At 40.9% G+C, this 26985-nt stretch overlaps 1 protein-coding gene across 3 annotated transcripts; it reads left to right on the top strand.

Annotated features, from left to right (window-relative positions):
• The first annotated feature begins 478 nt into the window (after nt 1–478).
• Nucleotides 479–26106, top strand: SPATA1 (spermatogenesis associated 1). Of its 3 annotated transcripts, none has more exons than XM_053391905.1 (15): nt 479–659; nt 1860–1995; nt 3766–3997; nt 6663–6769; nt 8748–8865; nt 13465–13518; nt 13614–13956; nt 14953–15168; nt 16560–16704; nt 17206–17266; nt 18328–18451; nt 20649–20774; nt 21681–21859; nt 24222–24320; nt 25868–26106. In XM_053391905.1, exons 3-15 carry the CDS (start codon nt 3962–3964, stop codon nt 25970–25972), a joined length of 1713 nt encoding a protein of 570 aa, XP_053247880.1. In that variant the 5' UTR covers nt 479–659; nt 1860–1995; nt 3766–3961; the 3' UTR covers nt 25973–26106. The 3 variants fall into 3 exon arrangements, with proteins under 3 accessions (XP_053247880.1, XP_053247877.1, XP_053247878.1); XM_053391902.1 differs by having other exon boundaries at nt 14893–15168; XM_053391903.1 differs by lacking the exons at nt 479–659; nt 1860–1995 and having other exon boundaries at nt 2425–3997; nt 14893–15168.
• The last annotated feature ends 879 nt before the right edge of the window (nt 26107–26985 follow it).

Here is a 26985-nt window from a genome sequence, read left to right as displayed (position 1 = left end):
CTGTCCCCCTGCTCTCACCCCCCAGGTTTATTTTATTATTATTTTTCAAAAAAAATTTTATTGGTTTTCCAAATTTATAACAAACAAATAAAACAAGAACATCACAAACAAACAAACAAACAAACAAAAACCTTTATCTTAACTATAATAATTCCACTTTTGTTAACATTGTTAAGTGACTTCCTTGAATCCCCCTGGCTGAGTTTCCATATCAATCATTGTAGCAGTTTTCCAAAAGTAATTTCACATAAAATTTACATAGTCCTATTAACATCTTTCTTTCTTTTCATATTGACTTTTATCCATGATGTTCTACAACATCACATGTTTAGATCCCAGGCCTATATGGTACTCGCAAATAATTCCATTTATCTTAACATATTTAACTAAATATTCTTTTAAATTTCACCCATTCTTTTTGGTGCTCCCCCACCTTCTGGTCGCGGACTCTTCCGGGCAGGTCGGCTAGCTCACCCCCCAGGTTTAGTAGGTCTCCTTGGAGGGCCCTCCTGCAACCAGTACTGCAGTCCATGTTTTGCTCAGCCGGCAAGGCCTTCAGCAACTGCCAAGTCCTCTGCAGCCAGCAGGCTCCAGCCTATAGGTTGCTCAGGATCCTCCTCCAGAAGCCACTGGGTCCGGCCTCGCCAACTGGCCTTCCTGTGAGTAAGGGAGCGGGTAAGGAGAACCAACTCTCCTCTCTAGGCTCACGCCTACCCTTCCCCGTTCCACTGTGTTCAGGCCGAGGTGCCGGCCTGAGCCCAGATTGGGGCCTCCGCCTGGCGCTGCTGCTGCAAATGGAGAGGCTGGAAGGGAAGTCAGCTCATTTCCCTTAGATTGGCATCAAGCCCTGCACCACCCCCTCCTATGGGTGCCAAGGATTTCTTCCACTCTGCCTCTCTTTGACAATGCGCCCAGCCTTCAGGGCACCATCTAGGCCAGGGGTCAGCAAACCTTTTCAGCAGGGGGCCGGTCCCCTGTCCCTCAAACCTTGTGGTGGGCCAGACTATATTTTTGGAGGGGAAATGAACAAATTCCTATGCCCCACAAATAACCTAGAGATGCATTTTAAATAAAAGCACACATTCTACTCATGTAAAAATACCAGGCAGGGCCCACAAATAACCCAGAGATTAGCACACATTCTACTCAATGCTGATTCGCGGGCCGGATTTAGAAGGCGATTGGGCTGGATCCGGCCTTAGTTTGCCTACCCATGGTCTAGGTCTTTTGGCTGAACGTTCTCTGTTTCGCCCTGGGGAAACCGAGGGAGCGGGACCGCTTCTAAACACTCCCGTCCAGCCTTGTATATAAGTTTGGGGGTAGAGTTTAGTCCCTACAGAGAAGGCTGATGCCATGCGCAGGCCTCTCTCCTCCTTAGACCTTCATGCCTAGCTGCCATTTCTCCCCTCTGCTGCCAGTAAGGGGGCGAGGGGGACACAGCAGAAATGAGAATTTTGCCCTATTTGTGCACCGACTAACCAGAGGAGCAAACAGGACTCTGCCCTAGCAAGTGAAATGGCCTGCAGTTTTATTTATATTTATATATATAAAGTAAAACACACCCAACCACCCTTTCCTTGCCTAGTGAGCTCTCTCCTTTGTTTTTGTTATTCTTCAAGGGTTTAACTTCTGAACTCATTTTATAGCTACACCAGGAGAAAAGTAACAAATGCGAGATGATTGCCCGGGCCAGGCTTTTTTTTAAAAATAAAAATAAATAAATCAATCACAGTTAATTTCATTTTGGTTTTGTTTGTTTAACTCTGTGTGCTTATTTGGAAGTAAATTCCACTTATTTCAGTGGGGTTTGCTCTCCAGCTCAGTGTGCATTCTTCATCTTGCATTTTCCTTACATACAGGGTTGCTGTCTTTCGTAGGTTTGCCCTCCACCCTTAAAATAAAAACAACAAACAACAACAGGTTGAATCAAGACTGAATCATTAATTTCTGAATCAATACAGGGATCAAGCAATCCAAATCATTTACCCCTGCCAGGTAAAACTATAGTCTTCTATATTTTCAAGTGAGAAGGCTGTTAAAACGCACAGGAGCATGTCCAGGAAAACACAACCGGTGGCAAATGGCCTACATCTGGAAAGTATTGGCATGATTTTTCTCAACAGAACTTCATGTCATTAGATAATATCCTTTGATGTAGTATGCTGAGTAAATGCGTGGAGAGGGAGGGACGGGTGCGGCAGGATGATAAAAATGCCCGGTTCAGAAATTAGTGAGTGTTGCTAGGCGTACAATTGCAACAGTGGAAATTCCCCAATCTGTTTACTTGTTTGTCTTTTGAGGGAAGATGCCCACAAGGGCAGCAGGGCAGCAACCAGGAGGAAGACATCATAAAATACCTGTTTTATGACCTAACCACAACTCGCAAGTTTTGTGATCTAACCGAGGTAGCAAAGGTTCATCTTTAATGAAATACAGACTCACTCTCACAAGATAGGATCGGGAAACCAAACTTAATAAAGGCAACTCAGAAACTTCAACTGGTCCAAAAAGCAGCAGCCAGATGACAGGTTGTGGTTCCTTTTAGAGCTCATGTAACCCCTGTTTTCAGTTTGTTTCCAGGCCTGATTCAAAGGCGCTCACACTAGTGTTTAAAGCCCTAGACAACTTAGTTGCCAAGTATTCCCTACAAACTTTCTTCTTCCCTATAGAGCCTCTTGGGTGTTAAGATTGACCAGAGTAGTAGTGGGTAGTTTCATCACCCTCAGAGGTTCTGGAGATGGTAGCCTGGGCAATTATATTCTCTGGCAGCTCCTAGGTTGTAGAATTCCCACAGAGTTGCATCGGACACCTTCATTACATAGTTTTTGGTGTATTCTGAAGACTCACATCTTTACTCTAACCTTTACCCTAACACCTGAGATAAATGTTTTCAGAACCCATCCTGTTCCCGCGACGCTCATTTGCTTTAATTGTTTTTAATATGGGATTTTAAATTATTATAAGCTGCCTTGGGACTTGCTGGTGAAGGGCGGGTAATAAATTGAATAATAATAAAATAATTATAATAATAATATAGGGGTTGTCCCTTGCAAGGCTGGCCTTCATTTACTGGGTTGCCTGCAGGACATGCACTGAGCACCACGACAATGTCTTTCTTATGATCCTCATGCTCTGTTTGACATGCATAATCCTTCAACTCCCAAAAGGGGTCTGAATATCACAGATCAACCGGCTTCGAGTGCTCATCATTTGTATGATCCTCAGGCTCAGCCCTAGTTCCCCAAAGATCATAAAACTACACATCTTGACAATATGATCTACAAAACACCTAAGCCAATATCAGTGGTGCATACTGTGTTTCCCAAGCTCTGTTTATGTGTGAGTGTTGCTCATTCCTTCTAGTTATGCATGTTTTTAGACATAAGTTCCATTTTGGTTACTGCCAAGTATAGGATAATTGTGTTGTTGTTATGAGTGAAAGGAGCAAGCAGATTCCGGTACTAATTCTTCATATTTCTGAGTGTAGAGTTACAGTTAGGATTATCTGGCCAGTGCCTTTTTACAGCATAAACTGCATTGTCCAACCAATGGCATTCATGTTATTGTTTTTATTCTACATGGCAATTATCCCCATGTAAGCAATGTGCGTAGAGCAGACCTTTGATTACTGAAATAAATCTCAGTTACATGGCCCTGGTTGTGCAATTCACTGGGTTACTAAGGTGATATTTACTTGTATAGAAGGAGTGTTCACATCAAAGCGTGATGTTAGCCAACGTTTGAATCCTTTCATTTTGTTTTCAGATTAGCTAGAAACAAAATCTTCTGTCCTCCCAAGTAGTCTCATTTTTAAACGCAGCAATGTTTTTGACATGGAAATGCATATGAAATGAGTTGAATGTTACCTCCGAGAGACCAATATCCTCTGTTAAATTATATTTGTGCGATTTTTTAAAAAAAATGATCCGGAATTCGCTGTGAACGAGGCTAAACAGGAACTATGCCATCCAGCCATATCAGACCTCCCACATCAGAGGTGAGAAATAATGGATCTTAGAAAGCGTGTCTATCCGATCTTAAATGTACATAATCTTGCAACATTTTCTGCTGTAGATTGATGAGGTAAGAGCAACGTATATAAATTGCTTTTTCCTATAAACAAAGCACATTATTATCTTCATTTTTTGTGCGACCAAATCTCACCGCCTGTGAAAGGTGTTTACAAGTAGGCTGGTTTTAAACATTACCCAAATAATGTTTTAAATTTGCTTTATGGGGATTAAATACATATAGGCATTGGGTGTGATTTAGTAAAGGTTTTCCTTTGTTGCCAGTGGGAGTTCATCTCCGGTGGTAACTGAAGTCTCCTCAGCATTCTCTCTTGTCTGTTACACTTTTTATCTTTAAGTTCGGGGTCATATTACCCTATGTGGTGCTTCAGTTTAGAAGGTTGCGACAGCTGCTAGTTACGCACATGAGTGCTCAGTGTTCATGTTCTGTGACTAATAGACCTGAAATGCTATTAGCAACAGTTGATACTTTTTTTAAATAAGAAGTTCAAAGCAAAGGAGTGTTAGGCTACCTTAATACAGCGAAGGGAGCACCTCCTCCCTGCTATCATGTCGCTAATAGCTTAACTGTACAGATCTAATGGAGGGAGGAGCAGGGGTAACAAAGCCCTGTTTCGCTAATTACTCTGTTTTCCTAATTTCTAATTAAAACCAACCTCCCCGCAAATCCACCTAGTTGTGAAAATAAAATCTAGACTGACCAGATCGAAAGCCGGTTCTGGCTTAATCAGTTTAACCTAGAAAAGAAATGACACATTTTGAAAGGATTGCATGAATGGAGATATAGGGTTTTCGTCAACGCCCCCCCCCCCCGCCATGTCATCTTTTGAGCATCTGCAAAAGCTTTTAATTTATTGTCTCTGCGCCATCCTTATTCCTTTAATTTCTTGATTACATCTTTTTATTTGCACCAAAACTTCTAAAACTGTTATAAACAATAAATTTGACAGTGGGCAGCCTTGTCTGGTTCCTTTAGTTATTTTACAATTCTCAGTCAGTATTTACTTGCAATTTTGCTGATTGATCAATATATAATGCCTTAACTCCTTTTATAAAAATGTCTCCACAACCCATATATTCCAGAATGCTCAAACAGTATTTTAAACTGGTAATGTAGTTATCCCATGGCACTTTTAGATTATATCAGACACAGCTCTCCATTCAGCTTCCATAAATTTAAATGGCTGTGTTGCCATTTTTACCCAATGATCTGCCACAGTTCTTTTATGTTCCGAGCAGTGTTAGAAACTGAGATATGAAAGCTGGGAGCTAAACAACACATTAAACCTAGGTTATGGGTGCAACATCTGAATGTCTCTAGGCACACTTTTTTATAACAAGAATACAAAGCTGAAAATAAATGAACTGTGGCTAAAATATTATATTCATTTTTCACATGGTCTAGTCCTTCCCCTGCTCACCCCCCCTAATATTCTTAAGAGGATCTCTTCTCCAGTCTTTGAAGAGTAGCTTGAAGTGGGGAGGCAGAGAAAGGTCCTCCTTCTACTCCACAGTTTTAATCTGAAATCTTAGGCTGCACCCAGAGCTCAGAAACTGCTCGCACTAATGAAATTCCCTGTCGCAAAATGTGCCTAGAACAACGGGAGTTTCCAACACTGGTTCCAAGGTGACATTACTTTTCTTTTTTGAGTGCTGTTACTTAGTAGGCAAGGGACGCGGGTGGCGCTGTGGGTTAAACCACAGAGCCTAGTGCTTGCCAATCAGAAGGTCGGCGGTTCGAATCCCCACGACAGGGTGAGCTCCCGTTGCTCGGTCCCTGCTCCTGCCAACCTAGCAGTTTGAAAGCACAAAGTGCAAGTAGATAAATAGGTACCGCTCCAGCGGGAAGGTAAACAGCATTTCTATGTGCTTCTCTGGTTTGCCAGAAGCAGCTTAGTCATGCTGGCCACATGACCCGGAAGCTGTACGCTGGCTCCCTCAGCCAATAAAGCAAGATGAACGCCGTAGCCCCAGAGTCGTCTGCAACTGGACCTAATGGTCAGGGGTCCCTTTACCTTTACTTAGTAGTCAGTCAAACATGGATAACAGTGCTAGATATTGGGGAAGGGGAAGCTCTTGTCTCAGTTCAAGAGCGAAACTAGCACATCCTACCAGAAACTGCTTCATCCTACCAGAAGGCACTTTTGATCACCACAATGTGTTAAGCTTGCCGCATTTCCCTGAGCAGTGTGGAAGCGTACAGCATACATGTGGAAGCATGCAGCTTAAACATACCAACAGCACATTCCACTGCCGCAACAACCTTAGTTAAGCATTAAGTGCCAAGCAGGCCAGTTACAGAAATCTGATAGCCAAACCTTTAACAATAGTATTCAGTTTCATTGTGTCTTGCTACCATGTCAGAGTTTCTATCATCCCAGCAGATATAGTGTTTGACTAAACAAACAAACAAACAAACAAACACCATTAATAGTTCCCTCCTGTTACAGGACTTGTGTGTATAAGAAATCAAAGATATCTCATTTGACATCAATCCAAACCTCCACCCCATCTAAAGCCCCTCCAGAATTGTGGATTGTGGGTTTGGGTTGCTCCTTTGCATATTTATTTTATCCATACTAATTGCTTATAAGATTTTTAAAAAATAAATATTTATTTTAATGCATTTAGCTTTTAGAGCTTCACGTTTTTTACGTTCCGGAAGATGTGTGGAATTTCAAGTTGAATACAGTTCCTGTAGATGTTGCCAGCAAATTTTTTTCGGCAGGATTTATAAGGTGAGTTGGAATAATAAACGTCGGGTCTGCCTTTGAGTGTAGCAGTTCTAGTAGCAATTTATCCATTATATAAGCTGTATAGTTTTCTAAAAGCTAAATGTCGTATGTTGGGAAGCTTCCATGATTCTGCCATCAATTCTTTCGTAAAATGGAAAGCAGCCAAATTACTCAAGGGGAGGGGAGGGGTTTTCAATCAGTTGTCCTCTCAAAACCACCCTCAAGCTGCTTTTCACTCTGAAGGGAAAAGATTCGGGTTTTTTGTATCTTATCTCTCATCAATGAGAAATGAGCTTCTGGGAAGACGGGGTTTGGACTGGACAAGTAACAGGAAGGGACAGAGTCCCTTCAGCCTGGTCCTTTGCTCCTGATTTCAGCATGCCACATAGGATATTATGATAAAATGTGTGTTATATTCCTTGTATTGGAAAGGTTTTAGAAACTAGAGTTCAGGTTCAAACAAGAGGAGCAACTTGCCCCAACCATTTAAGTCAGACAGTATTTTAAAATAAATGCATTTGCTTATAGATAGATAAACTATATTTGCATTAGCCAACAGCCATAGCAACATAAAACAAGCAATATGTACAATTAAAAAACAAGAACAATGGATAAAAAGGACCATCAAACGACCAAGACCATCGTTCAAATAGTGGCCCTTAATCTCATTGACACCTGTTTATAGCACACATGTCAATTTATATCATGTTAATTCTCAGGCTCCTGCCGCCAAGAATCCTGAGAATTTCAGTTTATGAGGTTCTGCTTATTTTCTGTTAGTGATCGCTACTTTCCCTTTTCTCAGCAACCTACAATCAGGGATGCAAAGATCTCAGTTTTGGTTCTCTCGGTTTCTCATTTTCCCAGTCTGAAATTCAGTTCTCCACATTTTTCAGCAATTTGTTATTGTTTTTTAAAAGTCCTCATGAAAATTCACCAGCATTTTAGTGTTAATTTCTCCTAATAAACACCTTTTTACATGCAGTTTATACACATTTTTGCAAGTATTTCCCTAAATAGAATGCGTTTCTGAATGCTATTTTCACTAATTACATTTTTATGCACACTTTCCCTATATATATATACATTTTTGTAAACACTGATTGAAGAACTGGATTGCAATATTCAGATAAGTATGAATTTTGAAGGACAGTTGTGTTTTGGTTTGCATTGTTTCAGAAAGAGCCAATTTGATAGATTTGGCTTTAAATGAGTACCGAGTCAGATTTCTCTTCCATCCCTGATTACAATTCCTAGATTTTACTGGACATAAGTAATGGTTGTTCAGGTCTATTGTTCAGAAGTGTTTAGTGTTCTTCTGTGTAAAGTGCACTCCTTCAATACCAGACATATTGGTGGGAAAGGATGTTGGCAATCACTGTAGAAAATGTTAACAACTCTAAATTAGGCAAGAGTCTTATTATCTTCAGGTTAATCACCTTACTAAGTTCAGAAACTTGTACCCACCTAGTTACATTTCCAAGATCATAGGGAATTTTAATAGTTACTTATCTATAGATCACAGAAACTATTAATGTCCTATTAGTGTTATTCATTCCTAGCATTATGAATTACAATACAATGCTATCTTATAATGAAGAAAATTCCTGCCTTAATTATCTGAGAAACTGCTTAGAACATCGGTCTTGCTAACTAAGATCTTACGCATGAAATTAGAAGTTTCGGCTACGGTGTTAAGAGCTTGACATGGATGAATCACGCGAATAAAGAGATTTCTGGCACCTTGGAGATTCTATTTGTTATCACAAAATAAATGTTTCATTGTTTGTGCACAAGAAAACCCACCTTGGCACCAGAGGGCTCTAAAAGTTCATGTTCAAGGATTAAGCCATCAGTGTGAGCTTTCGGAGGTAAAATTAGATCTTTGTGGCATGTAATTAATGTACATTGCCTTTATACACCCACTTCCAAAACAAATATATCAATCATGTCACTGCAGTAATGTAATCTGGTATTCTAGGGTATCACCTTATATGACATTGAGAACATTAAGAGAGCAGCTTGGAGACTACCTGGGTGAAGATGCAGTTGTGGATAAGTATATCTTCCTAAAATGTATAGGGAAGAAACTTGCAGTGGTAAGTTCCTTCTGTGTTTCTGTGAGTGGGTTATCGAGAAGAGCTGTATGCTTATTTTCAAATGTTCCCATTTAACATTTCATGTTCATGTAGTGGCGGTCGGGGGGAAAATGTGATTTTTTTTCCTCCCTGGCAGCTACCGTTTCAAAATAAATAGTTATAAAACCAAGATTATTTTTTTAAAATTATGCATTTTTTGGTCACAGTCCAGTAGGCTTCTTTGCTCATGGGCTGTAGATGCCAAAAGGAGTTTTGGCTTTATCTTTCTGCATGGCTGCCCTTACACTATACACCACAAGTTGAATCTGAAGTCATGAGGAGGTGAATATTTGGGGAAATCCACATTATATGGGTCTCTCCTGTCACATGCAATTTTGATCATGGCTTGCATTTCTAAAATTCTGTAACTGCCATAACTGCCATAACTGCCATAACTCACGAGCAGGGAGCTTGGAAGAATATGAACCATTGAGTTGGATGGGACCATAAGGAACATCTAGTCCAGGGATCGGCAACCTAAGGCCCATGGGCTGGTAGTGGCCCACGAGACTTGTCTAACCGGCCCATGGTGACCCCTGTCGCCCCTCGCTGCCCGCTCTTACCGGCGCGGCACAGGGACCGACTGGGTTGATGGCACCTGTGCACATGCGCACGGGTGCTCCTCCGAACCAGATGTGCACTGGAAATAGCATGTGTGCATGCATGCGGGGCGGAGAAGCGCCCATGCGCATGCACACACACTATTTCTGGTACACTTCCGGGTTGAAGGAGCGCCGGAAATAGCGTGTGCTCATGTGCACAGGTGCTCCTCCAACCCGGAAGAGCACCTGTCTGCACACACTCCGGCCCATCCTCCAACAGACAGAGTGTCGACCGGCCCATCCTCGGATAAGGTTGCCTACCTCTGATTCTAGTCCAACCAATGCAGAAATATTTTGCTGAACATGGAGCTTGAACCCACAACCTTAAATATAACAGTAGTGGGGTTGTTGTTGTTGTTGTTGTTTAGTCGTGTCTGACTCTTCGTGACCCCATGGACCAGAGCACGCCAGGCACTCCTGTCTTCCAGTGCCTCCCGCAGTTTGGTCAAACTCATGCTGGTAGCTTCGAGAACACTATCCAACCATCTCGTCCTCTGTCATCCCCTTCTCCTTGTGCCCTCCATCTTTCCCAACACCAGGGTCTTTTCCAGGGAGTCTTCTCTTCTCATGAGGTGGCCAAAGTATTGGAGCCTCAGCTTCAGGATCTGTCCTTCCAGTGAGCACTCAGGGCTGATTTCCTTCAGAATGGATAGGTTTGATCTAGTGGGGTAGGAGAGCTTAAAAAAAAAATCAATCTGGCAACCAATGCGCCCCTTTGGTTTCAGATAATACATGGGTAGATGGATCCAAAAAGCCTGGGACACAAATTTTCATGGCCTTCTAGCAGCGATAGTGGCTCATTTACCAGAAGTAATGTATTTAGCGTTAACCCTGAAAGTGAGTACTCGATTCTGACCAAACTAAGCCCCCTAGACATCAGGTTATGCAGTTAGAGCCAATTTGGAGCTCTTGCAAAGCAAACCTGCTTCCCCAAAACTTTATTTCTTTTTGTGATAAAGAAATAATAGGAAAATGCACCGGAAAGTGTGAGATAACGCTTGGTTGATGCAACACCTGTGTAATCTCCCCAAGAGCAAATCAAGACGAACACTCATAAAGTAGCTGGTGACATCTGCAATCAAATCCAAATGACTGCTTATTAAATAGGTTGTATTGCAGCACCCTGAGTGTAACTTAGTTGAGTGGAACCTTACGGGTGTTAGGTTCTTTAAGAGAGTCCTGCTGTTAACTGGCCTGCAAAGCAAACTTTGAACCAATGTTGTTCACCATGTTTGTTCTCTGCAAAAATGCCTCTCGCTTTCACTTTCATTTCACCTTTAACAACGTAAATTCCCACGAATGCAATGAGATAGACCTCCCATGTAAAAACACTCGGCAATTTTAAAAGCACTCTTAATGTTTTGATCTTAATAGCTGACATAGCGGAGAGTAGTAATTCCGAGGAAAATTAATGGTCTAATTGCAAGTTTTAATCATTTATTTCCCTTTGAGCTGCTGGAAGCCTTTCTGACAAAGAGGTTTGGAATTTGTTTTGCTTTCCCTTTTTTTTTTACTGCCCCAATTCTTTTCCGAGCCAAGACTCATAAAAGACGCAACCATGAAGAAAATGAGATGGTTCTTTCAAGTGCACTATCTGCCTGTGTGCAGAGTGCGTAGCTTGGAAAGCTACTCTAGATAGTTGTCACAGACTCCCTGGGAAGAGCTGACAAGCTCTTCTCTTATCCAAACATATTTCTCTCTACTGCAAATCTCTCAGTTGTATTTACAGAATCAAATCAAGTTTTAACTGCTCTGCTAAGGACAAAGAAAAGCTTAGTGCCATAATATTTAAACAACTACAGAAGTTACCCACACAGTCATTGGTACAGTGGTACCTCGGGTTAACTACTTAATTCATTCCGGAGGTCCGTTCTTAACCTGAAACTGTTCTTAACCTGAAGCACCACTTTAGCTAATGGGGCCTCCTGCTGCCGCCGCGCCGCCGGAGCCCGATTTCTGTTCTTATCCTGAAGCAAAGTTCTTAACCTGAAGCACTATTTCTGGGTTAGCGGAGTGTGTAACCTGAAGCGTATGTAACCTGAAGCGTATGTAACCCGAGGCAGCACTGTATTCCCAACAAACGTGATGAAGGCACTAGGTTTTATCAAGAGAAAGCGATTCATACGGTGTCCAAGTGAAATAGCTGGAATATAAGCTAGTCATGACCTACTTGTCCCATTGATTTCCGTAAGAAATGTGACCCATTTTCTTTGGATACGGGTCACTGTATTCCTGAAAACTATGGTTTGCTGACTGGGAGCCAGCCTCAGGAACATGTACTTCCTTCCCTTCCTCCTGACCCCTTCAGTGCAGGTCCTCCTTCACTTGCCAGCTGTCTTTTCATATTGTAGTGCCACATCTGCTGTGATGTTAACCAAGGCTAACACTATTCTGGTTCCATCTTAACCAAGATTTCCAAAGCTGCTTCAACCCTTGCTTTCAAATCCAGATCAGTATCGGAATTGGTTAGTTTCACTGCAGGTAGTATAATCAAACCATGATTAAGACCAACCAGAACATGCAGTGGGGGATTCTGGCAAGGTGTGGGGAGGAATAAGGGAGCAGGGAGTGCATATTCTCAAGCCCTGCTCCCAATTTACAAACTATAGTTTATAAGGAGCCCATGCTATATCTTTAGCAAATCACTATGTATATGGTTTTGGTCTTTCCCCACTTTTTTGTACGTTTCAAAAAGCCCTTGTACAAATGATATAAAACACCCTTTTGATTTACTTGATAGGAAAGGCTGAAGTTGTTTTATAATATTTGAGCGGTCAGAGCAATTATATGTAATTATACGCATGTGAACAAACATTTGCTGAATTTCCCAGTTCTACCGTTGCCCAACAGCGCCTTAATCTCTTCCCAGAGATACTTCTTTCTAATAAGAGAAGAGATACTTGAACTCTGTAAAGACATGTTGCTTTTATTTTAGGGGAATCAGCAGCCTTATTTTTTTGTAGCCATTAAAGTTAAGTGACATTCAAATTAAGCAACATGCTTTTATTTTAATGAACTGCAACCCTTCACAGTAAAAATCTGGTGTGGTTTTAAACAAGCATCTTTTTATATTGTTATGTACTTCCAACTCCCCTGTGAGAAGTCCAGAGGTAGCACAAGAATGAGAGATTTTATAACAGTTTATTATTTATAAGGAGAAAGTAATAAAGACAGACTTCTAAAGCAAAACCACCAATTAGCTCTCAAAAGAAAAATTGCACCCCAAATATACTTCTGTTTTAGTCAGCTTATCTATAAACTCCAAGTGCTCTTGGCGCTCTTTCCCTTTTTCTATCCAGATTCAAAACTGCCAAAACTTGCTTCTAAAACTCTTTTTGTGCCTCCGCATTAACACTGATGAGTGTGACTTTCTGAAGGCTGGAATCATTATGGACCATTTAGTACTTTTGATAAACCTCTGATCATATAAATTCAGAATAATAATAAGGGCAGCCAGATTTATAGCAGCATTTTCTATGTTACTTCTAAGGCTTTCACACAACTGAAGAAACCTTAGGTGATTAATGAGATTTAATTAATTGATTTATCGGTTGATTAATGGAGCAATCCTAAGGGAGCAGTGATCTAAGATGGTTCAGACACCTCTGCTGAATCGCATTCCCTGCCAGAAATGGAACGAGCCGTTTGCAGAAGGGCATCTCTGAATCTAACACTTAAAAAAAATAATTAGAAATTAGCTAAAAACAGACAGATGCAATAAAACAATAAAAATAAAACTGCCGAAGTGAAAAAGAATTTATAAGCCTTTGTAAATAAAAAATGGCATAACTATAGCAGAATTCCCAAGATAAATATTCTGTGTTTTCCATTATTCACAAAAGTATAGCATTTTAGAAAATGTTATATTCTGGTTTTCAGGAATGTAAGATGCTATACAAATTGAGTGGTATGGCACTATCCTGTTTTGATAACTTTGTTTCTGTTGTTACCTTCCAAGGTGAAAGCAAAGCAAGAAACAGAACTGAAGCTCAAATCGTTTGCTCCTCCCTATGTACGTATATTGTTACATCCATTTTTGTGTAAAAGCAAAGCTATGTTATTTAAAAATTTATTATTTATTTCAGATTAACTTGCTGTACATTTCAGGCATTTCATCCAGAACTTTATTTGTTGCCTGGAGTAGAAAGTATTTATTCATCTTCATCGTCAACTCCAGAAAGACATCACAGTAATGCAGACTATATACGTGCATATACATCATATCATAGACCACCTGACGTATCAGCTCCAGATCATGAAGCTGGTCAGAACCCCAATGTTTTGGAGAGTTCCTTGAAACATCATCTCAGCCCAACTCAGGATAAAAATAATTTAATAGGATGGGACGAAACTGAAAAAGGAAGTGCTCAAGATCGCCCGGCAGCACAGATCTCTAAGCAAGAACAGAACGAAAGGATTAAAGAGAAATATAATTCACAAAGAAGGGAAGGTGAGATATATCAAAGCTGCTTAATTGCTATAACAACCAAGTGCAGGTCAAATTGCAAGGACAGCACAAATATTTCTTTTCCTCTGATTTTTAAAAAAATAGTTTTCAGTTATTTCTCCTCCAGCAAGAGCTGCACTTCATATTAAGATCAGACAAGTTATACCTTGTTTGAAACCATGAGGAGTTTTTGACATGAGGAGGAAAGCATAGTTTTAATTTCTTTCTCCACAATCGAGGCTTGGGGCCTGTTGTGTCAGGAGAGGGCAAATGATCTCTCCCCCTGCCCCACCATACCTTATTTGAGAGGGAGATTAAGCATCTTTAACCTGGCCATTATTTCATTGTCTGTATTGATGATGCTAGCAGTAGGATTCCCATCTACTAATCTGGTTTTGTGCCTTTTTGGTGTTAACAGTTTTGCTAGAGTTTGGGTCCCATCAGGTTTTTCTTCCCTGAAACTTCATTTGCCACATTGCCATTCCCTTGTTCAAGTAATCATATGTCCGGACTGGTTTCGTTCAAAATTAAGGTTTCAGGGATGGGGAGGAAATCAAATCAGAATGACTTGTTTGCAATACGAGTTCCTGATCTTTAATTGTATTTTGGTCCTACCTAGACTGTGGCATATGTAACATTTGCTTTTTTTAATTTAACAAAGGTTCCAACAATATCACTTGTTACCAAAAAAAAACCCTTAACTTTTATTTACTTGGGTATATATTTCTTTAAAAATTTATACCCAGCCTTCTTAGAAATAAAATAAACTTAAAGTGGCTTACCAAAAAAAAGTTCAAAATGTGCATAAAGCAGTTCATGTTACTTGCGTTAACATGACTATTAAATATGATTATTTATAATAATATATGATAAATCTACAACTTAACACAACTCTCATAAGTATATATAGCCTAATATATAATTATGTACTGCCTCCAGGAGAAATTAGTTGTAACAGAGAGCTAAATGAATCCATTAAATCTCCCTATACATTCCAAGATAAAATTTCTGCGAGACAAAACCCCGTAAGGAAATCCACATCAGTGAAAATTCCTCAGCGAAAGTCTTTCAGCCAAGCTCAAGAACGACAGCAAAATACTCCTAGAAAGGTCAAGAAACACAAAGATTCTGTTGCACCTTTGCGTATGAATCAGAACCGCGAGCAAGAGGGAAACAACCAGATTCAAGTCAATCACATCACACAGAAGATAAAAGGTATGCATTGCTCCACTAAGCACTCCATTTAAAGTTTATTTGTATTTTGCATTAGCATTGTAAAAAAAAAAATCTATCTGAAAAAGCTGCTCTGGAGATTCGGGGAGCTACCTGGAAAAGTATGAGCAGCACCTTGCAGGATTCCAGGGGGCAGAGGAATAAGCAAAGATTGCCTCCCACCTTCCTCTACTTGGGGAACTACCACAGGATCTGAGAGCTTTCCATCAACAGAAGGAGGCCTTCCATTTACAGAATAGCCAATCTGAATCCCAACCCTTTGGTTTGCATGAAAGCATTTAAGAAATAATGCACTTAACCATATTTTTACGTGTATAAAACGAGGTTTTTTAATTAGAAAATAATGTCGAACATTTGGGGTCATCTTATCCACGGATAGTGCAGAGGGGGGAGGGGCAATTGGTAGCAGCTGCGAGCAGGCGATTGTCAGCGGCAGTTGGGTGTAAGATTGGTGGCTGCAGCAAGGGCTGTTATTGATTGGCTGCTGCTATGGCAATTGGGCGGGTGATAAGTGGCAAGCAGGCAGACGATTGGTGGCTCTGGCAATGTGTGGGACTGGCAGTGTCAATCAGGCAGCTGAGCAATATTTGGCACACACACCCCAAAGTAAACCTTAACAACTCTTGGCAATCTCCCCCCATTTTCTGAATTTGGAGTCCCAAAAACAGGGGCGTCTTATACACGGGGGGGGTGTTATACACGGAAAAATACAGTATTTTGCATTAAACTATTTAATAAAGCTCAGTGATCTGTGGAACTGGTCCAGAAGCCACACAAGGACAGCTTTTTGGTAGTAAACATTGGTGGTTCTTTAGGTGATAAGATCCGCTTGCTTGCATCAGGCCTAATTAGAAGCCAGGAGTGACACCAATCCTAACCTAGATGAAAAAAATAGAAACTTGAAATGGTTGGACATTGCAAACTACAGCAGTTTAAGAAAGGGGAAATGTATTCTGCCTGTCGGTTGATACGCACTTTTGTCCAGATTGCCTCCCATTTTCTACATTTTACAATCTCCTGTGTGATAGGGCTGGACACGTTTTTATTAAAAAACACTGGCAGTTGCCCTTAGATTTTTCTTTCATCTCAGGGTCTTCCTTCTACATCCTGCCTGTGAGCCAACTGGCATTCTTGACTTTGCGTTGATAATTTCCATTTTTGCTTCAGGCGGATATGCCCATTTTTTCGCCAAGCCATTGCTTCTGGCGGTGGATGGCAGAAGTAAAAACATGTATATAGAAACAGAAATATTATTTAATATTAGGTATTATTTATTATCCGCCCTACACCCTAACATCCCAGGGCAGGTTACAGCATTAAAACACACCATTGAAAACAGCTAAACATTATTATTTTTTTGGCCTCTGATGTAGAAGAAGCTCCTATTGCGCTGGATGCAAATACAGAAAACGAAGGTAACCTGACAGGAATTGGAATGGGAAGACACACCACAGGGGATTCTGGAATCCCAGAATCTTTGGAGGAGAGAGACATGGACTATTCACACAGAATGAGGAGGTAACGAAACGGAGAAATTTCTTTATATATCTTTGTGATAAAGGCTAAAAACACTTGAAATAAACAAGCCGTCATGCTGACAGTATTAGCTGCCCTTCATTAAAGTTGCATTAAGGGCTCCCAACATGTTGGATAATGGGGAAAAAAGCAAACACTTTAATTAGTTTTCAGACAAATATAATTAAACCTGTGAACCTGTTCTCTTCAGCTCATTTCCTGTGTGTGAGGTTAGCGCTTCCATGGAATGTTTGCTACCGGTCCAGTTGGCTACCAGCAAGCTGCCGCACCCTAATTTCAGCACCCCGTTTTCAGATTGGTAATCTGCCACCCCAGCACTCTATATTTGTTAGATCCCACCAGCCTTTTAAACAAATTTAATTAAGGTGGTTTGTTTCTAATGTAATTACTACACTGCACTTGGATTTCATCTTTAGCCAACAGCATCCTAGAATTATTTATTGTTTCTAATGTAATTGCACTGTGCTTTAATTTCATTTTTAGCCAGCAGCACCCTGGAATTGCCAAGTCTGTTGCTGACACTGGTAGCGTGCAAGATAGCCAGGTATGTTTCCAAACGTCTAGCAAAATAAATAAATTAGGTAGTTGAAATTGGTTGCAATCGTTTCAGTAACTTGAGCTCGTTTTTCTTTTCTTTTGGATTGTTGCTTGCAATAAGATTTCGTTGTTGAAGCAGAATAACTTTTACCCACTCTTGGACAAATGCTCATGAAACAAGTGCTTCTGCCATACATTTGAAGTAGCACATATGCTACAAGCAATTGGAGATGCACGTGGGTTTATAATGCTTGCGTATGTATGTATATGTACACATACACAGAGATATATTCAGTACCAAAGTACCATGGAGTAGACCAAGTCTATGCATATTTAGTTGGAAACAGGAACGAAAGGCTATGTAAATTTTGGTTCTCTCAGTTTTTCATTTTTTAAAATATTAAATTCAGTTTTCCACGTTTCTGCAGCAATTCACATTTTTTGAGACATAAATCCTCATGAAAATCCTTAAACATATCCTGTTTTGGCTAATGTACATATTTTTGCATATAATCTACCCCAATATAATGCATTTTTGGGTTGCATTTTAAAAAATAATCCCAGGAGGTTTAGTTTGGTTAGTATACACTTCCAGGTAAAGGTAACACTAAATGTATTAGTCCTGGTAACTGAGCCACCATAGCTGCTAGAGGGCCGTGAAACTTTGTGGCCCTGGCTTTTAGACTTGTGTACGCATGTGCTATCTGAAACCAAAGCAGCTCATGGATTGGCAGATGTGAAATATATTGGCATTATTTTCGGCTCTCCTACCCCACTATCTGGGGCCATGCTGAAGTTCAGCTTGCTTGTCCATCAGAACACATGGGCCAGATGTGTGCCATGAAATATGCCCTTGATACTCTGCAATGTTCAGAGGTCTGTGGCAGAGGCATATAGATTCCTAGCCAGACAGGTTGCGGACAGGGTTCCCTGAAGGTAACTATTGTTTTCCACTAAAAGGGCACTTGAGTTAGCCTTCCCTTTAAGACTGATATAAATAGAATCTCCAGTTTCATGTACTGTAGGGAAAGCAGCAAACGCTGACATGCTTTTTCATTTGGTCCCTAGACTGATGAAAATAACCTAAATGACTTTGCACATCTGAGCCAGTATATTTCGCCTCCTACTCCACCTCTTCTGGCTCTGTCTGTAAACAGAGCTGAAGTTCCCAGCAGAATCTTTCCAACAGACGGTGAGCAAATCGTTCTAAGAGATCTTATGGGGTTAAAGTCTTCCCCCACAATGCCTGACTGTGAAAGGGAACAAAGATTGACAGCAAGAGACATCCACACCGTACATTGAAAGCACACCTTTCCCCGAAGGTTCCTGGGCACCATAGTTAATGGTAGGGATGTCAAAGAATTTTGCTGGAAATGTAAACAACAGCAGAAGTCACTCCTAATTCACAGGTTCATCTGAGATCAGGCACAGAAATCTCACCAGCGAATGCGAGCAGTTTTCGCTGCTGCTTTTCAGTCTATAAACATCACATAAATAATTACACTGTTTTCCGCATTGTTTTTGCTGTTTCTCTTGCACTGAAATGTACTGGAATTGATTTTGTAATTAGTTTCAGTCATAGTGGATAGCGAGATGAACAAATGTTGGTTTTAGCAGAAGCCAAACTGCAGCAGAATGGAAACAGATTGCGACAAAGCTAGGTCAGGACTGAAATCACTGTCTTACATTCATAGTTAAGAGTGCTGGGAACTAAAGCTCTGTGAGGGGTAAACTATGTTTCCCAGCATTCTTTGGGGGGAAGCCATGTTCAGGTGTGAATATGACTTGACAGAAATCAAAGCCTCTGGAAACCTAATGGGAAAAGCAGGAAAAGCCTTGAATCTCATGCTCTGCTTGTACGTGTGTAGATAAACCTTATAACATACACACAAAAACGACAATTCTCTAGGGACCTTCATTCCAAGGAAACCAAGTACAAAGTATGTGCTAGAACCCCTCTCACCACTCTCATTTTTTGAGGGTGTGCAACAACTTGGTACAGTAGTTAAAAATGGTATAACTTAACAGCAGCAGGCTTTTCCTGGCTCTCTTACGAAGTAGGAGGCAGAGTTTGCTTAAACGTTAAGTGACCCCAGTGCATGCATTGTCTAAGCAAACACCATTGTCGGGGAGCCTCTAAGGAGTCACTTGTCATGTTCCAAAAGACACTAATCCCAACCTCAGTGCTTGCCTTTCCTTTGACCGAGTGCCCCTGAGGGAGGATAATTTGGCTTAATTCAGTTTTTACATCATTAAAATTAATCCAGCTGTCTGTGTCACATCACAGACTAAGTGTTTTGTTATACAATTAGCACAATCCCCATAGAACTTATATTTGTTATTTCACATACGGTATATATACTGTACTTTTCCATGTATAAGACTAGGGTTTTTTATTTTAAAATTATGTTCAGAATTGTGGGTCGTCTTATACACAGATACAATCTCCCCGCTCCCCCATTTTCTCAAGTTGGAGTCCCCAAAAACAAGGGGTGTCTTATACATGGGGGTATGTTATAAACGGAAAAATATGGTATATAGAGCACCATTTGTCCAAGGAGCTCAACCATGTCAATACATGGTTCTCCCCTTCCTCATTTCAACCTCCCAACAATCCTCTGAGGTAGGTAGGTTACCCTGAGAGGTCATGATTGGCCCAAGGCCACCTAGTAAACTTTGTGGCTGAGAGGTGATTTGAACCCAGGTCTCCCTGGTCCTAGTCCAACTCTAGCCACAGCACCTCTCTGGAGTAGTGCAGACTTTTTGTAATTGCTCATATGTTGCACGGTTTCTGCTTTTGATAGGAGCTATGCAGTGGCAGGTTCCCAGTAGACATGCCTGGTCTCATTAATCTCTAGGCGTTTAGGCATCGTTTTGTTTATTTAAAAGCATTTCTAAAATGCTGAATATTCAAAATCTCTATGCAAAACTACAAGCATTAAAACATTACCGTCCTGGCGGAAATGTATTGATCGGGGAAAGCCTGGGCAACACAATATGTGTTTGCAAGTTTTAAAATTCCCTTCCCACCCCTCAAGAGGAATTGTTGCAGTGACACCTTCAGATGGTATGTCTGAGGTACGTGAAGGGAAAAGTCACAGAGAAAGATTTGTTTCATACGGTGTGGAGTTTTGTGCACTAGCATCTCGTACAGGACAGATACAGGCAGAATGTTAGTGTGGGCTGTGTGCCTGGATCTTGGGAGGCAGGCGGGGGGATCTGATGCTCCAAATTGCCACACCAAAGACCCCTAAAATACTGCAGATCTTTCTGTAGACCCGGGCTTCTTTTCTTCTCGGAGGCACTCCTGTCTCAGATTTATTTATCCTGGGCTTTCCGCATTTTTTAACCAGCACAAGTATACTAATCTTGAGGTTTCTTTTCCTCAGGTAGTGAGTTGATCAGACAGCTGCAACACATCAAGGCAGAACGAAAGCACCTGGAGAGGGCTAGAGAAGAGCTGGTTAAAAAAGTGAGGAGCTTACTGGAACAGAACAAACTCAGGAGATACCAGGGTATGTGTTATTAGGCTGAGATATCTGGTGAGGTGGTTATCGACACACCCACACCCACCTCCTTAGTTTTAGTTTTAGTTTTTGTTTTGTTTTAGGCCAGTTGCCAGAAAAAAACCGAACGGCGAAGTCTCCCCCCTCCACCCCACCTTCTGCTTTTTAAAAGTTGTACTTAGGTGAACAGGCAGCTTTTGCATTGGCCTCTATTGTCTCAGGAGTCACCAAAGCAATGTCTTGGAAAAAGGGAAGTCCAAGCGATACATTGACAAAGCATAGCTGCTTTATGTATATAAAAACCAAGGTAGCTTTTGGCTGGTCGCGGGTGTGGTTTAGTGGGTTTTGACAGGTCAAGGGACAGAGCCCAGGGAATAAAGAAGGTGAAGGAAGAATAACTTTATTTCTGCTTGAGTGGAGGTGGTGGAGGACTGAGGAGCTAGCAAAGCTAGAAGATAGCATCATTGTTGGAGGTGGGTTTGCTTTTGCTTCCCCCTCCATGGTAGTGTGTCATCTAGCACCCTGGTTTCCATCAGAATTGGACCATTTCTTAGATGTCTCTCAGTTTATACCCCTTCTTTACCTTTGTTAAAGCGAAGCCTCATACCTGCCTGCAAACCACACATTCGAGAGTTTGGGTTTCCACATGCTAGAGTCCAGCTATTCTTTTTTAAGTACTGTATGAAAGCCGTGGCACTTGACCTAGCATGTTAAAATTTATACAATGTTTTCAGCTCTTAATATTTTTGGTTTATGTTTGAACAGAGCAATATTGCTTACTATTCTGATTCTTAAGTTACAATCCTGTATTTTCCTAGGACGAAGCCTCACTGAACTGAACAGGGTCTGAAAACCTGAATAGACTTGCGCCATTGAGAATATCATTTTGATCTGTGCTCTGGTTTCCCCGTACAGCTCGTGATTCCTGGAAAAAGAAATATTTTGAGGCTAAAAAAGTCACAGCTTCCTTGGAGGAAGTTTCAAATAAACTGCGGGAAGATTTAGAACTTCACTACCAGAAATTGTTGATGCAGCTAGAAGCTAGGGATATAAGGAAAAAACGAAATAATTTGACACAAGTTGCTAATTCAAAGGTAATGCTGTTTGTTCAGTCTTTAGCTCCCCTTTCCATAAAATCTAAGCTCCTTCATACCATTTAGACAGATAAGTATTCTTCAGATTTTATAATAACCCTAGAAGAGAGTTTAATAATTTCCTTCACTAATCTGACATAATCCCTGCCTGTATAATTTAAATTGAGCTACTTTTTATATCTCAAAGGCTCAATTCCGTAACTGAACATGCTCATCAGGAATATTTGTATCAGACTGTTTTTCTTTTGCACAGGAAAATGATATCCATGCAGATTAACTTTCAAGCCATGATCCTAAACATACACTTACCTGGGTAGTCAGTTCCTTTACTTCAGGGATGGGCAAGCTGTGGATTTTCAGATGTTGTCGTACTACAGCTCTCTGCCTTCATCCTTGACCATTGACCATGCCAGCTGGGGTTGATGGAAGTCCAACAACTTCAGAAGGACCACAGGTTGCCCATGCAAGCTCTTCTGTAGCAAGGCATTGTGTTTAGAATGTGAAAATAATGGAAATTGATAGTGACCTGCACTAGAAGACAAATACTATAATGGCAATAGAGAAAGAGAGAGAAAATTCCCCCAAACTAAATGAAATGTAAATTAATACATAGCATTGTAACAACGTGGCCTTGCCAAAAACCATAGCTTTACAAACAGGAAAGATGGAAATTTCTCTGCAGGCTCTTTCCCCCTCAATTTGAATTGGCATAACACACTGCTTGCCTGATTCAACTCCGATATGTAATTAAATTGTTTTGTGTGTGTAAAATAGCTTTCTCACTGGCTCGACAATGAAACTCGTGAGAATACAGTTTTAAGTTAATTAAATCCTTCCCATATGAATCATGCCCTTGAGATATCAACACAGTTCTGCTAATTACTCTGAGAACCAAAGGATTTGCTTGTGTCTCAGCCTTTTCTCATGTAGCAAACTTCCTCCTGTTTACATCTTTCAAGTTATCTTCCTGTTAAACCAATATTTATCCCAGTTATATATCCCAGTTATAAGGCATGAATGATTCCGCCCCCCATTCAGATTACCTTCTGTTTACAGCAGTGACAGGGTGCCTTTGGTCCTACCAGCCTCGGCCATCATTGCCAGTAGTCAGGGATGATGGGAATCGGAATACAACATCTGGAATGCCACAGGTTCTCCATTCCTGGTTCGATCATGCGTTAAGACAACATCTTTGTCAGCTCTGTTCATTCCCACAACTGAGTTCTGCATTTGCACGGAGCAACTCTGGAACTTTCTAGAATGTTAATCGTGGAGCTGGTGTTCTTTCCTGCTCGTTCTGGTAGAGAAAGATGTGATTATTTGAGCATACTCTGAGTGGGTAAAGGAAAGACATTCTTGACCATTTTCGCTACTGCACGGATGGTAGCACCAGGAACTTCCTCATTTAGTTTCTCACAGCTTTCTGTCTTCATTTTCAACCATTTCAGCGACCACTTGTTGTGTTAGTTTTCCTTTGTGGCAATGGCGCTGCCATTTTCTTTTACAAAGTGCAGTAGCTGTGAGCCCAGGTGACATCTATGACTGTTGTCCCTTCTATTTGGGTGAAGGAAAGCCATCCAATAGATAGATAGATGCAATCATTGCCCGAAATAATAGCTGTAAGGAGAAATTAATACTCAATTTCATTATATAGTCACACATTCAAACTCAAAACTATGTGATATCAAAAGGGGAGATGAGAGAGTCTAAAACTGGCAGTACAATCAAAATACAAACCACAAGATTCCTTGCCCATTTTCCTTCATTTGCCGGAGAAATATTAGACAAAACTGGATCCCTTGACTCCAGAAAATAGCCTCTTGTCTACCCCAATCCCCAAAATGGAGTCCAGCACATGCCCTCTCACAACAAAGAGGTGTGGAGAGACAGGAAGATAACTCACGTTGAAAGCACCCATATCTGCACATGAACTCTCTCTCTCTCTGAAATTCACTTGTGCCTTTTAATAGATAGAAGTCTCATGGGGAGAAGGGAAGGACAAATTTACAGTATTTTGGGCATGGGTCAGTCTAGGGTAGCTATAGCAAGGTCTACCAGGTGTGTACCAACTAAGCATGGAAGTAAATTCACATGCAGAACTGCATTATTTTATGTTAATACAGTGAGGCCATGGCCTCATCTGCCATGTGACCAATCAGTCCACCATTTGAGTAACTGTATGAGACATAGCCCTGATGTTCTGCACTATGTATGTTTCTGGGAGGAAGGTGATACAACAGGAGCTGAGGGACTAAATCATAAAATTTTAAGGAGAGATACAGATTTGGACGATTTGCACAGACAGTGATATTAATAAGTGCAGGATGTATGTTAACTCTGATCTATATGATGTTTCTTCTAGAATAATACAATAATCCAGATCACCACTCTGCAGCATGAAATTGAACAACTAAGGAGAAAGGTTGATAATGCAAAAATGAAGCTTGTCATAGAAATTAAGGTATTACACACTAACTTGCCTAATTTGTTTTATATCCAAGTGAAGAATGTAAACATTATATTTAGATTTTTATCTCAAGCATACCTTTTAGTGTTTTTCTTTTTTTTAAAAAAAAACATTTAAGTCACACTTTTGCTTCCAGGAGTTTAAAGTGGCATACATCCCAATCCCCCATTTTATCCTCAGAATAACTCTAACAAAGCTTAGGCTGAGAAAAAGTAACAATGGGATAGCTTCATAGCTTCTTGAGAGCTTCATAGCTAAGTGAGGAATCAAACCTGGACCTCCCCAGTCATAGTCAAACACATCACCCACTACACCACACTTGGCTGTTCAGTAGCTTAAGACTGGAGAGCTGGAGGTCAAGGGAAATAACTTATCTTGCTTTTCAATTGCTTTTGTTCTGTAGGCATATTCTGAGTTCATTGCACTATGGAGCTGAGGACTAAAGGGTGTTCACCCTGGAGTTAAGCACATGGTCATATTTGAGATCTGGTTCACCAAAACATTGAACTTTAACTTTGCTTCCATAGCAGCGGTGTTTCTGTAAGCAGCCACTACTCCACTAAGGAGGAAGGAGAGGCTATTTTTCAAAAAGCAAATACGCAACCCTTGTTCTTTGAATAGGAACCTGAAAGTTTGTGATGCTGTACCAGGGAATGTCCTACACCACATAGAAAAGCAATATAGCTTTTTACTTGTTCGTCCCATGTCTGGAACCAGCAAATACAACTGGGGTCCACTGTGGTGGTTGCTGTTTTCAGTTGGCAAAGGGCACATAACTGATTAGCAAACCACTCATCTTGCCTTTCATTTGCACTGAAATGATGGGTGGAATAGCATATCGGCAGCGTAATTGCATAGGATACACAAATAATTTTGCCACAGCGGACATCAAGACGAACAGCGTAGATTTCAGCAGAAGATGAATTGCAGTGGAACAGAAAACAGTGCTGCATGCAAATGACACAGGGTGGGAGAGAACATGATGTTTTCTCACATCCACTGTGCCTGTACCACTTTTTCAAAATTCAAAATGTGCCTGGGATCCAAACATGTTTAGTATCTCTGCTTTAAACATTGTACCTGCCAACATGGAGTACCAAGATGGTGTGTGCTTTTCAGTAGTCTAAATGTAGCTCAGGGACCTCTTTTGCTAATACTACCCTCTAAAATGTGTTGTACATTTATGGTATTGTACTAATAATACTACAACAACAATTGGCAATTTGTGGTCAGAAAAATCACAGGAACAGAAACATACCACTTTGAGATCTGCAGTACAATCTGTGGTATTTCTTCACCTCATTTCCCACTCTCATTAATGGGAATATGATGTAATTTGTACACTAGGGTTTGCCATTACTAGTGACCTTAATATGCCAGAAACAAACCAAAATGGTTCATCCTTTAACTCATTGGGCTTGAAAGATGAAAGAACAAGGAAATGGTTATTAATCCACATAAAGGTTGAACTGTATCTATAAAATAATACGAAGGTTCTAATTTCATTCTTCCTTTTGCAACCTTGGAATCTTTTCTTCTAGATGAGGAAGCAGGCAGCTTCTGATTTGCGAGCACTGAAGGCAGAACTGGCACACAAGAAAGTTCAGTCTTCTTTAAGACTCCACCCTGAAGGACAAGTCTATTAGCTGGCTCCCGTTCATGAGATTCTTATTTGCATATTTGTATAGCTACTCCCAGAACCTATTTCTTCCAGCTTTAAATTTGTTCAGCTATAGGAGAGATGTTGTATGTGTTGAAAATGAATGTTGAACAACAGTAATTCATCACGACACCGATATGTAATAATTCTACTGCTGGCGTTAAATGGCATTATCACCTCATTCCAGTAACGGATATCCATGTGCAGGGGGAAAATGTCAGTTGGAAGGGGCAACATAGGAAGAGCCTGCTGGATCAGGGCTATGACCCATCTTCACAGCAGAAAGACCACACACCTGTTTTCCAGGTGGTGGTAGCAATAGCAGCCTGGTCGCTAGATAGCTGGGGTAGGTGGGTGAGGTGGACCTGCCCTCACAACCAGCTGATGCCACAGCCAGCCTCAGCCAGCCGCAGGAGCTAGTGAGATTGCCTGCCGGAAATGGAAATTTAAAACAGGTCAGTCATGGCTCTAGTTGGCCAGCGGTTGCTTCAGCAAAGGACCTGACAGAGCCAGTGTTCAGTCGGGTCCACCACCAGAGATAAAAGCTGGCTGCATTGCAAGCAGGAAGTTCAGTCAGGAATTGGCCCATAGCCATCATGGCTAGTAGCTGTTGATTTGTTGAACCATGAATTTATCTCGTCCTCTTTTAAAGCCATCTGAGAGCAAGCTCCATAGTTCAAACATGCAGTTGCTTGAAGAAGTACCTCCATATCACCTCAGTCTTCCCACATCCAGCTTCATTGATGTCCATGAATTCTTGTGTTATGAGAAAGTGGGGGGAAGCTTTCCTCTATCCATTTTCTCCATTCCACGCATAATTTTATAAACGTCTGTCATTTCACCTCTTACTTGCTTTTACTCTAAACTGAAAAGTCCCCAATGCTGGAACCTTTCCTCATAGGGGGAGGTGGAAAATCCTTCTGGTGTGTATTGCAATGGCACCCTTCAGAGACAGAGGAAGCCTGACTCCAAAACCATTGCAGCTCCGGTAGTTGCCTT

This window comes from Podarcis raffonei, chromosome 6 (assembly GCF_027172205.1).
Source record: "Podarcis raffonei isolate rPodRaf1 chromosome 6, rPodRaf1.pri, whole genome shotgun sequence".
Lineage (NCBI taxonomy): Eukaryota > Metazoa > Chordata > Lepidosauria > Squamata > Lacertidae > Podarcis > Podarcis raffonei.
Note: the sequence above shows the minus strand (reverse complement) of the source record. Positions and strands in the feature narration are given on the sequence as shown.